Source organism: Passer montanus, unplaced genomic scaffold (genome assembly GCF_014805655.1).
Source record: "Passer montanus isolate IOZ18808 unplaced genomic scaffold, ASM1480565v1 scaffold21, whole genome shotgun sequence".
In the NCBI taxonomy this organism is placed as follows: domain Eukaryota; kingdom Metazoa; phylum Chordata; class Aves; order Passeriformes; family Passeridae; genus Passer; species Passer montanus.
This window is the reverse complement of record NW_024366703.1, coordinates 3,419,916-3,435,548: the sequence shown is the minus strand read 5'-3', so window position 1 is coordinate 3,435,548 and position 15,633 is coordinate 3,419,916. Positions and strand designations below refer to the sequence as shown.

The 15,633-nt window shown below is 45.4% G+C and overlaps 2 protein-coding genes across 2 annotated transcripts in view; one reads left to right on the top strand and one right to left on the bottom strand.

The window, feature by feature from the left end:
• TBC1D12 (TBC1 domain family member 12) overlaps nucleotides 1–2,445 on the bottom strand; it is a 41,085-nt gene extending 38,640 nt beyond the window's left edge. The window contains 2 exon segments of the mRNA XM_039708940.1: nucleotides 1,372–1,617; nucleotides 1,619–2,445. Of these exon segments, the coding sequence (XP_039564874.1) occupies nucleotides 1,372–1,617; nucleotides 1,619–2,292 (920 nt within the window). The 5' untranslated portion in view covers nucleotides 2,293–2,445.
• Nucleotides 2,446–11,289: 8,844 nt separating this feature from the next.
• On the top strand, nucleotides 11,290–15,229 carry LOC120501992 (D(1)-like dopamine receptor). The gene has a single exon (XM_039708941.1). It carries the CDS (start codon nucleotides 11,319–11,321, stop codon nucleotides 12,624–12,626), a length of 1,308 nt encoding a protein of 435 aa, XP_039564875.1. The 5' UTR covers nucleotides 11,290–11,318; the 3' UTR covers nucleotides 12,627–15,229.
• The last annotated feature ends 404 nt before the right edge of the window (nucleotides 15,230–15,633 follow it).

The following is a 15,633-nucleotide window of genomic DNA, read 5'->3' as shown; positions in this document are numbered from 1 at the left end:
ATGTCTAGTGAGCAGTTGTGTTGTGCATCACTTGGGTTTTATTTTATGTTATTATTATTAGTAGTATTATAAATACATTTTACTTTGCTTAAATTACCAAATTTTTCTTATCTCAACCTACAAGTTTTACTTTTGATTCTCCTTCCCATTTCAGTGGGGCCAGGGGTGAAGGGGGTGGAAAACAAGAAGCTGTGTAGTGCTTAGTTACCACCTGGGGTTAAACCACAGAATCTATGAGGAAAATGCTCCAGAATTTCAATCAACTATTCTTGGCCTTATTAGCACCACTCTCCAACCAACTGAGCTACTCTCATACATTATACTGCAGTCTACATTAACATGAGGATAAGGAAACAAAGCATGGGATGGAAGAATAGTAATATGGAATAGGAATAGCAGGAATCTCTCAGTCCATCCCTGAAACAAAGTGGGTGCATCAAACTTATTCTTCAATTCTTCTACCCTTATCCTCAAGAAACCATCTCCCCCTTTCCTGAGAGCTGGCAGAGGGAGCCCATTTCTCAGTTTGGGATCCCACTTTGAGATCAAACCTCTCCCATCTCAATTCTTCAGTTAATAGATTAATCTTATTCTGTCATCTTAAAACACTTAGACACTTACTGTCCTATCAGAGTGACTTGAACAACAACTATAACCCCTCCGTTTGGGAGACTTAAAACTGCTGGAAATTAAATTCTTCACTTCAAATATAATAAAGGTAATACAGAGTGTGCTATAAATTATTATGGTCCAGCTGCACCTCCTGTGTAGTATGCTAAAGAGTGAGTAATGTGATGGAGATCCTAGGCGACAAAGCTGGATGTCCCACAGCTTTCAGTTTTGTGCTAGAAACTTAACAGAAGTCAATTACAGCACAAAGCATAAAAGCATAGTCCCTGAAGTTTTCAACACCACACACAGAACTAAATAAGTAAACTCTATCTACACCGTCAACAAGTAGGAAATGCTTTATAACACTTGGCAACTTCCACGACGACTTGAAAGGCGTTTCCAACACCAACAACTTCCACTTTATTCTCCAAGCGGTTTAATGAGTACCACTGTGATCGCTCAGACAGCGATATGCCCTGGTACAGGAAGCAAATTCCAGTTTGAAGTCCATGTAGTCCGTAGTAGTAAAAGGGCCTTTATCATCTTATTGTCACATCCAAAGCCTCTATCCTGCCCTAAAAGTACCTGTTTGCTACCGAAAGAGCCCGTGAGGGTGTGACCCGCAGTAGGACCCGGCTGACCCGAGCCCCGCTCCTGCACAGCGCCCACGGCCGCCCGTGACCCGGCGGCACACCCGCATCCCCTCGCCCCAGGCTCTGCCGGGGACGGCCTCACCGGCCCCGCCGCCGGCTGCTTTACCTGGTGAAGAACTCAGCGAAGCTGCTGCCGGCGCCGGCGATGCCCACCCGGTGCCGGGCCCTCTCCGCGGGCTCCTGCGGCGGCGGGGCAGGCTCGGGGGGCGCGGTCCCTCCGTGGGGCAGGTGCTCCGGGGCGCTGCGGCGGCGGCTCACCTCGTACGTGTTGCGGGAGTTGAGGTTCACGTCCGTGAAGCCGAGGGGCGCCGGGGGCAGGGCAGCGGGCTCCGCCCGGTCCCGGCAGCTCCGCCCGGCTGCCGGCGTCGCCCCCCGGGCTGCGGGGCGGCGAGGGACTCTCGGCCGCCGCCCCCCCGCGCCGCTCCGCCTCGCTCCGCAGCCGGCAGCTCCTCAGCGGCTCTTCCAAGGCGGTTCCCAAGGGGACGCCTCCCGCCGGGCAGGGAAGGAAGCCCCCGTTCTGCAGTTTCGCTTCCTCCTCCTCCGGCCCCGGCTCATCCCGTCTTGCCCGAGGGGGTGGCGGCGGTTCCTGCGGCGGCAGCAGGAAGCCGACGTCCCCGTTGGTCATCCTCCCGCAGGGGCCCACGGCGCAGGCGGCTCCGTTCGCGGGCTTCTCCGGGCAGCGCTTCCCACTGGCCGCCGCGGCGGGGCCGAGCGCCGCCAGGTACCGCTGCAGCAGCCGCTCCTGCCCCGGCCCGCCGCTCCGCCGGCTCGAGCCCCGGCTCCCATCCCGCTCCCCGTCCTCCTCCTCCTCCGCCGCCTCCTCCTCCGCCGCCTCCTGCCGGCCCGCGGGAAGCACGGCTGCGCCGCCCGGAGCTCCGGCATCGTCCGGCCCCACCATTTGCCGCCGCGGAGCCCCGGGGACGCGGCGGGGGGCGGGCGGGCCCGGCACACGCAGGCGCGCGGCGCCGGCGGCGGCCCTTCCCCCCGGAAAGGCACCACAGAGAGGCAGGGCCGCACCCGGAACCATAGAGACGGCACCCCGAGGGACCGCCCGCCGGAGGCGCTGTGGGGCCGCTCCCGCCCCGGTACCGTGCTGCGCCGAGGGGCTGGCGGCGCGCAGCTCGCACCGCGTTCCGCCGGTGCGCCGCGGCTGCGGAAAGCCCAGCCCGGCCGCCCCATCCCTCCGTCCCTGCCCCAGAGCCGCCCGAGCTGGGATTGAGCGAACTGTCCCGGCTCTGCACACAGGCGGGCTCCGAGCGGCCCCGGCAGCGCTGGCGGAGCTGTGGGCACGAGGGACAGCATCGCTTTTTGGGGGAGACAGGACCTACCTGAGCCCTGGGGGAAACGGGACGGGGAGAAAAGAGAAATGAGATCGGCACTTCGAACTCCTGGGGTGAATCCTCTCCTGAGCAAGCGATGGGATGTCGTGACTCCTCAGGTTAACGCTGGGGAGGCGGATGGAGGGCATTTAAAGGTCCCATCAGCTCTGTTTCCCACCACATTTCCCAGAGAAAATCCAACTTATTACAGTCCCTTTGGCCCGGCAGGAGAGCAAGGCCACAAATCACGCACAAAAGAGGCAAAGGGGCTTCCAGTCCCCAGAACAGCATAAGGTCCCATGCTTGCTCTTGTAGGCTACCCCTCATCCTAGACAAACACAAAAAACACCCCAAGACAACAGATTACTTAGATAATCTCAACAGTAAATACTCACAGTTCATAGCAAAGCATAGCTGCATTCCATTGTCCTGGAAATCCTTGGCCAAAGAAGTTCTCCATTTAATAACCCCACCTTAGAAGGTGCTCCAGCGTGGTGAGGGGCCTTGCTTTTAGAGGCAGGCAAGGGGGGCATGACCCACCACAGGGAAGGATCAGGTTCTCTTTAGCTTTTTTCTCCTTTTTTTTTTTTCCCACTATTGTATTTTGGACAGAATGGTTTAAACTGGGATTCTTCACCTAAATAAAAAGTTGATGCATTTCATTGTGTTGTGTCTTGTTAGCACTTTGCAATATAAAGTCTGGGCTTTGTTCAAGTTTAAAAAATAGTGATTTCTTTTTTCTTGTCATCTTGTAACTGCACTTTTGAGGTCAGATGTGCAACACTGGTGTTATACATGCAACAAGGAAGTCTGATCTCACCCCTTTTGACTCGAGTAACTGGCTAATAGTTGTGATCTCAAATCTGATTTGACTATCTTGATAGCAGGCATGCAGCCTCATCCAGCTGCAGCTGTGCCAAATATAAAGGATCATTGACCTCAGCTGGTTGCAAAAATGCCCAATAAATATTTCCAGGATTGCCTATCCTTTGAATATGCCAGCTGAACTGCTTGTGGAACACTGTGTATGCTGCTTTAGTCAGAAGAAACCATTAACAAAGATGAACTAATTAAGCTTTTTTTGTTAGCTAAAGCTTTCTAATTAAGGTTTTGCTGTAACTAAGATGGCAGGCTTTTTGTTCTCCACTGTGATTCGGGTCATCTCAGACACGTGGAGACTGATCACTCTGCCTGCTGAGGGAACAGACACCCTGGGTGCTACAGAGGCTCTCTTGCTTTTGCCAGTGAGAAGTTCAGGTTTAAGGAAACACTCAGACCCAGAGGGTGCCTGTGTTCATTCTCAACAGCGTTCATTGTTTACCTGGATGCTCTGTGGCAGTGTCATTGAACAGACCTCAGTGATTTCATTAATGCAGCAGAGGCAAAGCAGTACCAGATATTAAACAGGCTGAGCAAAATGGAGACTGGCCCTGAGGGGGTAACACAGGGCTGGCCTGTGGTGCACCCATTTCAGTCACTGCAGCAGGGGTAGCTGGTAGTCGTGCCAGGGGTTCCAGAGGATAGCACATTGTGCTGCACAAAATTAGACCATTTGGTTCATTGGATTTGCATTGATTTCCACCTCCAGGACTGCTGTGGTTTAATCCCAGACAGCAACTAAGGCACACAGCCATTCACTCAATGTCCCCATGGGATGGGGGGTGTAAAATGAGGAAATCCATAGGCTGAGATAAAGACAGTTTAACAGGTAAAGCAAAAGCTGTGCACAAGCAAAACAAAGCAGGGAATTAATTCAGCACTTCCCATCGTCAGGCAAATGTTCAGCCAATTCAGCTCAGTCTGATTTGAATGAGCAAGGATGAGCAGGTATTCTGTAGAGTGTTGTGAACAATCCACAGGGAAGAAGTGGGACTAAATAGCAGATTATGAATGAGGAATCTGTAATTTATAGTTTGTTCCCAAAGACTGAGAAACAACACTAGTCTGTTAAAAAACCCAAACAACAAACTATATAACTAATAAGGCAATGCCACTAACTTCTTATTATCAAAAGGCAACATAACAAGGATTCAAATATTAGTCTAACTCTTTTGCAATCAATGCTGCTAACTGAAATACTCACTTAACAGGTACACCATTACCAATACGTAGCTGATGGTTTCTCAGAGCTGTTTCATTACTTCTGTAATTAAAATATGGAATGGCTTCCTCAAATCAATGCGTAGGAAGAGCTGTACCCTAGGGCTCCCAAAACCTCAGATGTTCTTCTGTTTGCAATATAGTTGTGATCTGTGGCAGTTCACTCCCAAGGCTTTCACTTCTTTGGAAATGCTGCTTTGAAAGAACATCTTGCACCCCACTAATAGCAGTTTGCACTTTTAATACAAAGCCCTCTGGACAAGATCTCATCGCAGAGTGAAACTAACAATTAATTAAGTTGTTTGGCAGACTCCTGCACACTGAAAGCTTCTCCTTGGCACACTCCCAGTCCTGCTGCAGTCCTAGAATTAAATTACACTGTCCGTGGATCAAACACTCTGTATATCTGTATTAAGGCAGTTCAGTCTATATTACTTTACTTGTGTATGTTTATGCTTGTGGTGGTTCAAACAGTGCCAAAACCACCCTGAGCATTGCTGTGGGCTAAGCTGTAGCTGTCATTGCTCTGTTAGGCACCAGGAACCTTTCCAGGTTAGTGACAGTCACTGGAAGACTCTCCTTCCATGTAACCTCCATGTTTCCCACTGCCAGACAGGGCTAATTAGATGATATACCTATATATAGACTTCTGTTTCCTTCTGGCTCACCATCAAAATACAGAAAAGCAAAAACTCCAATGTATCCAAATGTTCCTGGTTTAAATGCCATTAAATCCATATGGACAGAGAGTTACCTAGAAATCATCCTTATCTGAAACCAGGTTAACATAGAAAAAAACAGAAGTATTTATTACTACATCCAAAACAGATTTGTAATCACACAGGTTCTTAAGAGTGTAGAAGATATTAATGAAAGAAATTTAAAATCTACTTCTATTATGATCCAAAACCCTTTTGCTTTCCTCTTTCTATCCAGTTAACCATTTCAACACTTACTTACCTGATCCTCAGTCTCTGTCCATGTCTGCCAGAAACCTCATGATGTGTTTACAGAGACTTCAAGTTTTCTCTTCCTTTTTGTACAAATTCACCCTTTGAGATTCACAAAAATGGGCAGAGAACAGACACAGATAAAGCAGAAGAAAAGGAACAAGTAAGTGTCAACAGGCAACACAGGACCTCATGTTTCTCAGCCTGAGATTGTCACTTGCTCAGGCAGTAGCTCTGTGTTCTTAGGGGAGGCATATTTTTGGGATGAAGTGAAAAGGGGTTCACTGTAAGGAGGAGATCTGAGCCCATTTCTCCTGTCCCTGAGAACATTTTGGCCAGTTGTTTTCCACCTACCTGTTTTGGGTTTATATAACAAATAACAAATTCAGAGGAACAAGAACTGTGTTGCCTCTTACGTATTTCATCCACTAATTTTGAATCACATATACTTCTTGGTTTTGAAGCTTTTAAAAACTTTCTGGTTTTTAGGCAGGGTAGCAGCATGGTTCTTAGCCTACAGCAGTACCTATTTTTGGTGAGATTTCATTCACCTGCAGAGATTTTACTTTGCACTTTTCCTACCAACATATATGGTCACGTGCAATGAGAGGGTTTACTTTTCTAAAGTTAATATCTTGTTGATAAACATTTGTTAGTTCTCCTCAGTGGTGATGACAACAAATTCCTGTCTTGGTCTTGTGCTGTTTGCTTACTGTGTCATTAATACAGATAAAATCACTTCTATGGCTGATACAGCAAAAGCAGGAAGAAAAGTAATACGTAGGAATTTTTTTTTTTTTTTTTTTTTTGCCAAGTCATATTTGATTTATATTCTGTAATGAAATTTTAAAATAATGTTGTAATACACTTTGGGGGCTATGAGAACAGGAGTCTGTCTTTGCATTCTCCAAACACATACTCTTCATAAGGTAAGTTCACATTAAATATTTAGGAATAATCTGGTTGATCAGATTTTAATTTGCCCTGGACCTACAGATGCTATGTATGAACATACAACATGATTCTAAAATGTTGCTGAGACTGAGTATCAGGATCTGGGTGCTTTTGAATTCTGTCTGCTAAATTTAGTCACAAGAGAAGTCCTCTAAGAAAAAAATCCCACTAAGATGAAACTTGAAAGAGTCATTCCTTCTGAACTCGGTGAGAGCTGAAAAGGGCTTAGCACTAGTTACACATGAAAACTTTTAATTGGATTGTATTATAAATTATTTTCTTAAGATATGACCAGCGTAGAAGCTTTCAAACCTTTCATAGAAAGTTGAAGAAATTGTTACAGAATGTACAAGAGCAAATGACTGAACAGTTTCAGTGACAATATTGGTATGAATTGGTCTTATGGATGAAAAATAACCTAATTTTTTTTGCCATGGTTTTTTTTTGCCATTACTGTCCTAGCAATTCTGTTGGTTTCATAGCATATGAAGCTGGAAGATAGATACAGGAATAAATAGCTGGAAGAAAGAGCTGCCTACCCCAGTTTACAAAGCACTGCTTGTGAATGTTGAACCAGGTCCGAAATAATAGCAAAAAGGAGTTTATCCTTAAAAGAACAAGTCTCCCTTATCTTGAGCAAACAGAATAAGAGGGAGTGGTTGGAAAGTTGGAAAGGGTAAGGTTCAATTTGCTGCAGTGTGTTTAAGCTACACTTAACTGGCAGACAATCCCTCAGGAAATGCTGCAGCCAGGCACAGCCAGTAGGAGTAGGACTAATCACAGGCAGTGCAAAAGTGGAGAAACTTTTAAAACGTATTATTTATTAAGGACACTTGTAAATTATATTTGCTGAGAAACATTTTCTATTTGTACAAACCAATATGCAACATTTGGCATCATAGATGGACAGGAATGAGGGAAATGAGAAAAAAAAAAGGCGTATATTTACTATACAGAAATATCACCTTCTAATTATGCAGTGTTTCATCCTACACATATCCTGAGCTATTTTCCAGACACCACTGAGAGCTTGTGTTGCTGAATTATTCTATAAGGTTTTTTCATGTTATGCTGATCAGTGAAGTACCCCAATCCCACACTGCTGTTAATGTAGCTATCAGATGATCACATCTCCCAGGTGCTAGGAAGATTTCCAGCTTGCTCATAGGCTCTGTTTCACTAAATCTCTGAAATAAATGAACACAAAACAAAACACAATGTTGTGGCTGTCTGAAATTCTGACCGCATACTAAAAACTGACACCACTTCCCAAAGTTTGTTATAATAATTCTCCCCCATTTGGACAAGATCTCAGAATTGAATTAACTATTTAATTAACCACTTTGGTATTATATTCATTTGGCAAAGCAGAAATGCTGACACTGGATCAATGTGGCTGCAGCCTCCAGTCACTGCCTGTATGAGTACACACAGCATCAGTGACACTCACACTGACCCTGCACACAGCATCAGTGACACTGGGCACTAACCCTGCACACAACATCAGTGACACTCACACTAACCCTGCCCACAGCATCAGTGACACACTGACTCTGCTCACAGCATCAGTGACACTGGGCACTAACCCTGCACACAGCATCAGTGGCACTCACACTGACCCTGCCCACAGCATCAGTGGCACTCACACTAACCCTGCACACAGCATCAGTGACACTCACACTAACCCTGCACACAGCATCAGTGACACTCACACTGACCCTGCACACAGCATCAGTGGCACTCACACTAACCCTGCACACAGCATCAGTGACACTGGGCACTAACGCTGCACACAGCATCAGTGACACTCACACTAACCCTGCACACAGCTCCCAGGCACAGAGCAGAACCTGCCATTCCCCCAGCCAGCTGTGGCACCACAGCACAGGTCATGACACAGGCAGTGCCCTTCCAGCAGGCACCTTGAGGCTTGGGTTGAATTATCATGTCTTGTCTGAGCACTAGTTTTAACCTGCCTCAGTGGTCCAGCCGGCATGTCAGTGAACTAGACTGAGGAATGAGCTCCAAATGCAGTCATAGTAAACTCTTAAAGGCTCAATTTTAATTTCTGAATCAGGGCTCCTTTTAATCATATGTGCTATAAAACATGTGAGCACTTAGTCTAGGATGAGGTAATTTTACAAGGGAAAAGTAAGACAAAAAGAAGGAAAGGGGAAGGAGAAGGAAACTGATTTTGGTTTCTTATATAAATCTCTTCTTGGAGGGAGAGCGATTTTAAATGCAGTGATTGCATTTAAAAATCATACAGTACCAAGCCATTATATACATATTGCAATATGTCTTACATATATTCTCTGGATAAGTTTATATTTTTCACAGATGGAACAAGCTTGCAAGTTTTCTGAAGTCATGAGAGGCTGGTTTATCCATTCCATCAGTATTTTTTCCCATTATTTTGCCCAGAACTTTCCTGTTTTATCCCAAGTAAGATAAATTCAAGAAATAGTTAAAATCAAAGCTTACAGCATTTGCAACTCACTTCACACACTATTTTTCACATAGTGTTGTGTTTTCCCCTGTGTTTTTCTTTTCTCCCTCTCCCATAAGCTTACACTTCACTCCTTCCAACCCAAAGTAGGAATAAAAGCAGGGCAATGCTTCTATTTCTGTCTTTGCCACTGACTCACCATACAGTTTCTTAAGCATTTACATTTTCCACTTGGATCCTCTGGTATCTAAGAAGATGATTGTGTCTGTTAATGTTTTCTTCATGGTAAGAGCATTCACAATGTCTCTCTGTGCAGATTCTCTTGTGTTTAGTAAGGGCTGAGTCCACACTACAACCTTCCTGTCAGTGAGGATGTTAGTAGGGGTTCTGACTACAACCTAGATGCCTACTTTAATTACAGGAATCAGAAATGTATCTTTTGAGATTGGTCAGTCAGATTTTACTTCAACCAACAGCCACAAAATTTTGAGGTAGGGCACTCACATATATGCACACAAAACAGCATCATCATATACACTCTCCTTTATAATGCATGCTAAAAAGGAGCCAGAAGTACTCACAGAGCATAATGTGACCCTGGGAACAGGAGATACACAGAGTTATTTTAATTTGGAGAATGCTGGCTACATTGTGCTACAGAGCCCTGCAGCACTACTGTCTGCTGAATATGCAAAAGCTTTGCTCTTTCATTTTCAGTGCTGTATTGCCTTAGGTCCAGCTACTGTCCCACTTACAATCCTTCACTAATATATTCTGTCATCTGGAGTAATTTAATTGATTGCTACATAAAAGTAAATGTATCAAGTCAAATTAGCAAGTGTGTAGATAATTTTTACAAACTAAGATTTAGTCCTTACTATTGGAATGAACATCAGAGATCTACTGGGGTTTGCAGATGTTGGCAAAATCCACCTATGTGGAACTGCAGATGGTTCCAAATAGGATCAAAGTGGAGATGGCTCTTATATGCCAGCCTATGTTACTTTTACAGCTCCTAGTGCTGAACGAAGTACATGTTTAATTAGAGAAGATTCTCCAGCAGTTGTTTGAATTATGAGTTAGTCTTAAGATAAACATTAACAAGAAGTGTATTCCAATTTTCAGTATCATAGCAGGAATAACACAGTGGGCTGCTTAATGAAGACTGTGATGTCCAAGGCACAAAGAAAATAGGATCTTAAAAAACAGGATCAAGTGTTAACAATCTGTTATGAAATGGTGCAATCCAACTAGCTGAGCTTAAATATGCTGATTTTTTTTTTTTACAGGGTAAGCTGCCAGCTATGCTGTTCAAGGTTTATTTAAAAATTTCCACTCTCTCTACTAATTACCAGAAATGTCATAAGAGTATAATGGCAATCATATACTTACTGTTTGAAAATTATTTGTATTAGAACTAGTGACTTGGAGTAGTTTTAATTAATAGGCAAAGAAATAAAAAAATACCTAATATAAAAATAAATACCTGTTTCTCCAGTCAATTAATTGCATTTATTGATATTGTCTATTAATGTCTTAATGTCTTTTTCTCATGACAGGATTAACATACAAATTATTTGAAAATGAATTTGTAGGATTATAGGATATGGCAAATAGGATTATGCCCTATTTGCATTAGGATACTTTATTGAATGTAGGCTGTAAATATGTGCTGTAATTATACGCATTTATATGACATATAATAACAAACAGAAGACTGTTGAAATACATTAGAAGACACCTTTGGCCGAAAAATAAAGAGGCAGGGTTTGGGTGCTGTGAACAACTTATTGCCAAAATGCAGCAGATCCAAACTAGAGATCTTAGGTTTCTGTGCTTTTGGTTTAATTACATAAAAATTCAAACCAAAAAATAAGCGGCACGATACTATTTTGGTGAAAACAGATTCTGACAGCCAGATTTGAGCGCATTCCCGGAGGATGTAAACCGACACGAAGTGACATCCCGCTCGGTAACCAAGCTGAGATGTGACCGCGGTCTGCAAAAGGCGACACTTGGAGAGCGCCAGCTCCTGCCTGGCCCCGGACACTCGGACAGGTCCGGGCTGGGGACTGGGGAAGGGCGATGCTGCGGGGAGCGCTCCCCCGCGGGGCTGGAATCGCGCTCCGTCCCTTCCCGGGCGGCCCCCGCTCGGTCCCGGCGCGGCGGGACGGCCGCTCCCTCCGGGCCCCGGGAGCGGCGAGCCGGGAGGCGAGAGGCGAGGCCCCGGCAGCCGGCGCGGGGCAGCGGGGCCGGCCCCTGCGCCCGGGCAGCGCCCCCGATGGGGAGCGCGGCGCTGGGGGGCGGCCCGTGGGCGCTGCGGGCACTCACCGGGTGCCTGCTGGGCGCCCTGGTGCTGAGCACGCTGCTGGGCAATGCGCTTGTGTGCCTCGCCATCCTGCGCTTCCGCCACCTCCGCAACAAGGTCACCAACTGGTTCGTGCTGTCACTGGCCATCTCGGACCTCTGCGTGGCCCTTTTGGTGATGCCGTGGAAGGCGGTCACTGAGGTGGCTGGAGGCTCCTGGCTCTTTGGCAGCCACTTTTGTGACACTTGGGTGGCCTTCGACATCATGTGCTCCACGGCCTCCATCCTGCACCTGTGCATCATCAGCCTGGACCGGTACTGGGCCATCGCCAGCCCCTTTCGCTATGAGCGCAGGATGACGCAGCGCCTTGCTTGTACCATGATAGCCGTGGCCTGGGCTCTCTCCATCCTCATCTCCTTCATCCCCGTGCAGCTACGCTGGCATCAAGCCAAGGACAGTAGAGATCCAGGCTCCTGGCTCCCTGGGACAGCCCGCTGTGATGTCAGGTTGAACCGCACTTATGCCATCACCTCCTCCCTTATCAGCTTCTACATCCCCGTGGCCATAATGATCATCACCTATACCAGGATCTACAGGATTGCCCAGGCCCAGATCCGCCGCATCTCCACCCTTGAGAGAGCAGGGGGGCAGTGGCCAGCTCCTGGCAAGGAGCCCTCCTCCTCTTTGCGGAGTTCCTTGCACAAGGAGACCAGGGTGCTGCAGACCCTTTCTATCATAATGGGAGTCTTTGTTTGCTGCTGGCTGCCCTTCTTCCTGCTGAACTGCCTGCTGCCTTTCTGCCAGCCCAGCCTGGAGGAGGACCCTGAAGGGCAGTCACTCTGCATCAGCCAAACCACCTTCAACGTCTTTGTGTGGTTTGGCTGGGCCAATTCTTCGGTGAATCCAGTCATCTATGCTTTCAATGCAGACTTCAGGAGGGCTTTCAGCAATCTCTTGGGCTGCCGGTGCTGCTGCTGTGGCACACCCGAATCCCCTGTGGAGAGGGTCAACTTCAGCAATGAGCTGGTTTCCTATCACCATGACACCACCTGCCAGAAGGAAGGAGCTGTCCCATCGCCAGTGCCTCCTGCTGCCACCACTGCCTGGGTGCAGCCCGTGCCCCATGCCATAAACCTCCAGGGAGAGCACAGCAGTGAGGAGATGACTGTGGAGAAGAGGGCTGTGACTTCTCAGACACAGACTGCCCTCAGCAGTAGCCCCAGCAGTTGTCAAGTGCCAGCTGTTTTGCAGTTGGATTGCAAGGCAAAGCCATCCCTGTAAACTGCTGCCCCCGTACAGGACTTGGTCGGTGTGAGGAACCCCACTGCCTTATCTCAGAGGGATGAGTGATTAATCACTTCTCATGCACACAGCCACCACACAGGGAGAGTTCTCCCTATCTCCATGTAAGCTCCCTGTGCCAGAGGGATGGAAAACCCTGCTCTTACCACACAGGGGTGATAGACATATGGAGTCCATTCCTAAGGCACATAGCAGCCCCACATTTACCTCTTCCCATGGCCACCTTCACCCCTTACTCACATTCATTAGACGTCTCTCATGCATTTATTCACCCCCATTCTACGGTCAGATTTGAGGTATATATTAAGAATAGTGAGATGATTAGATCAAAGTAAAAAACCCTCATAGTTCAGGCAGCAAATCCCTTCAGAAAGTAGAAATATAATATGATCCACAAAATAAAGAGTGACTACATCATCTCTGTCAACCCATTTCACTACTTGCAAATAAGAAGATAAACAAAAGGCTGAGCAAATAGATGTTGGATGGCTTGCAGGAGAGAGAATACTGCGAAAACTATGATTGTTTCTATCTGTATAGAAGGGTTCAGCAGATATTAAGGCAATACAGTGGCATCTCATTGCCCTCTGTTTCTCTGTCCACTACTTAAAGGTTCTGCTGCTGACCATTTAATACTGTTCTCCATTCACCACCATCCTTTTCCCATTTTTTCTGTCCCCCACCTATGATGGATTTGCTTTGATTTATCTCAGGAAGATGATGAAGATGCAATTGTCCAGAAAGAGACATAAAGAATGCTTACACTGCAAGAGCTTTCTTGGGCATTGTCTCATAAATGGTAGAGATTATATTCTTCAGAACAGTGACCTGTGCTGAAAGGACAGCAGCAGAAAAGAGACTCTGCTCCCTATGATTTTAAACCATGTGTGGTTCTTAAATTCCTGTATTCATTTTCCCCATCATTAGGGAAAATATGCTCGTGCTACCCTGCTCTTCTCAGGAGTGTGTCCTTGGGGAATACTTGGGTGTGACTGCAATCTGTTCTTCATGGGCTACAGTGGCAGGACAAGAGGTAATAGACTGTAAGGAAGACCAAGGCAAGAATTTGTAAAAACTCTCTAAGAATAAGGATAATTAAGCACTGGAGTAGATTGCCTAGGTAAATTATGACATCTCTCTCAGTAAAATGACTGTAAGCTTCTGTCAGATATGACAGTGACAATGTTGATCCTGCCTTGGGGCAGAGGCAGAGGGTAATGGTCTCTTGAGATCATCTCTAGTTCTGCCTCACTATGACAATGTGTCTCGTAGGAAGCATTCAGCTTAAGGTGTTTGGCTGTGGGGTCTTTTGCATGCAATCATCCTTAGATGTTTTCTCAAAGGCAAAAAAGATACAGATAAGAACTTTGAGATGCCATTGGTATAGTTCCTTTCTTTTAGTGATTATCCACGTTTCTGAGCATTTAACAACTATTATTCAGGATGCCTAGTGCCTCCTCTGGAGAGCAGCCCTGAAATAAACCTGGTGCTGCCTTAAAAAAGATACAAGGTATTTTTTTGTTTTGTTTCCCATTGATTAGTTTCTAGATTATCATATATGAACTGTACATGGATTCAGGTTTTAATTATTCAATTTGTATTTTCCTTGATATATTTCTTACACAAACCAGAAACACTTGAGAATGTCAGAGTCTAACTCCTTAAAAAAAACCACACACCAACCAACCAAATTTATATATTCAAGCTCTAAGAGACATCTCATTCCATGCTCTCCACACTAAAACCCATCCTGGGGAGATACTGATAAACCTGACAAAAACTACCCTGAAGTGTGACTTCCCAGCTGCCTGCTACCCTCCTGTTTCTGTTGCACGACCTTCGGCTGGCTCCATCCCTCAGAGAGGAACTGTCTCTGCCCTCACACCTTCCAGCTCATGGGCAGGCACTCCTCTGGCAGTCGAGGCCACACATTAAATTATTATGCACAGGAGATTTTTTTTTTAGTATATGTACAGTCTCATTATTAGTGATAAAAGATATTAATCAATAGAAGAGAAAGATTTATGTTCTCCCAAGGTTTGCCCTGCTATGGAAGCTGTCTCACCCAAGAATTAGGCTCCACTTTCATTACCACTCTAAATAGAGTGGTGATGAAAGTGGTGAGGGGCAGAGTGGGTAGCAGAAATTAAGCAATTGGTATATTTGAATAATGTTTTCTCTTAAGAGCAATCAAAAATGCATGGTAGCTTCAATCTATGAAACTATATTTGTGTTAAGAATGGAAAAAGCTATTTGTGTCAGTTCTTGTGGTCATAGTTTAAATATGCTTCATTAATAGGTCAGATTGTTCCTGAAAATAAGTGTACATTTTCCTGAAGAGAAACTCCTGGTCTTTACTGCATCTTTTTAAAGTGACAGCTTGGAATTGTTTTTTGTAAGTGATGATGGAAATAATTGTTTGTAGCTAGTTGCTAATGGTTATTACTGATGTGCAGATGATACACATTACAGTCATTTACAGTAGTAAGGTCTGCTGCAGTAAGTGCAGTGTAATGATCAATACTGCAATAAATTTCAGAAATTGCATATTATAAACTCTTCATTCTCATTTTCAGTAGCATATTACTGAAGGTACTTCATATGAAACTACACCACGTAGCTATTCAGACTACATCTGCTGTTGCTGATTTAATAACATATACATATTGACACTCTATGTAGTTTTATTTTCCTAGACTGAGAATCATTCTACAGATCACCCATTTCTGTGAATAGCAAATGAGCAAGACTTATTTTTCCTAATAATTTTTTGCAATGATTAATTGTGATTTCTGACAGATATTCTTCTCATGACAGGGCAAGCTACCGTGTTAGATTACACAAGATTCAATCAATATTGATAAGCGATATTAAAGATAAGAGATATTAAATCTCTTAAGATATGTGATGAGATATTACAATTATTAGAATAAGCCAAAGTTTACTTCAGCAGAAATTAAGAGGCAAAATTATTTCCTATTTACAC

What these genes read in the sequence shown, in the direction of transcription:
- LOC120501992 (XM_039708941.1), top strand. Translation starts at nt 11,319, where the DNA reads ATGGGGAGCGCGGCGCTGGGGGGCGGCCCGTGGGCGCTGCGGGCACTC.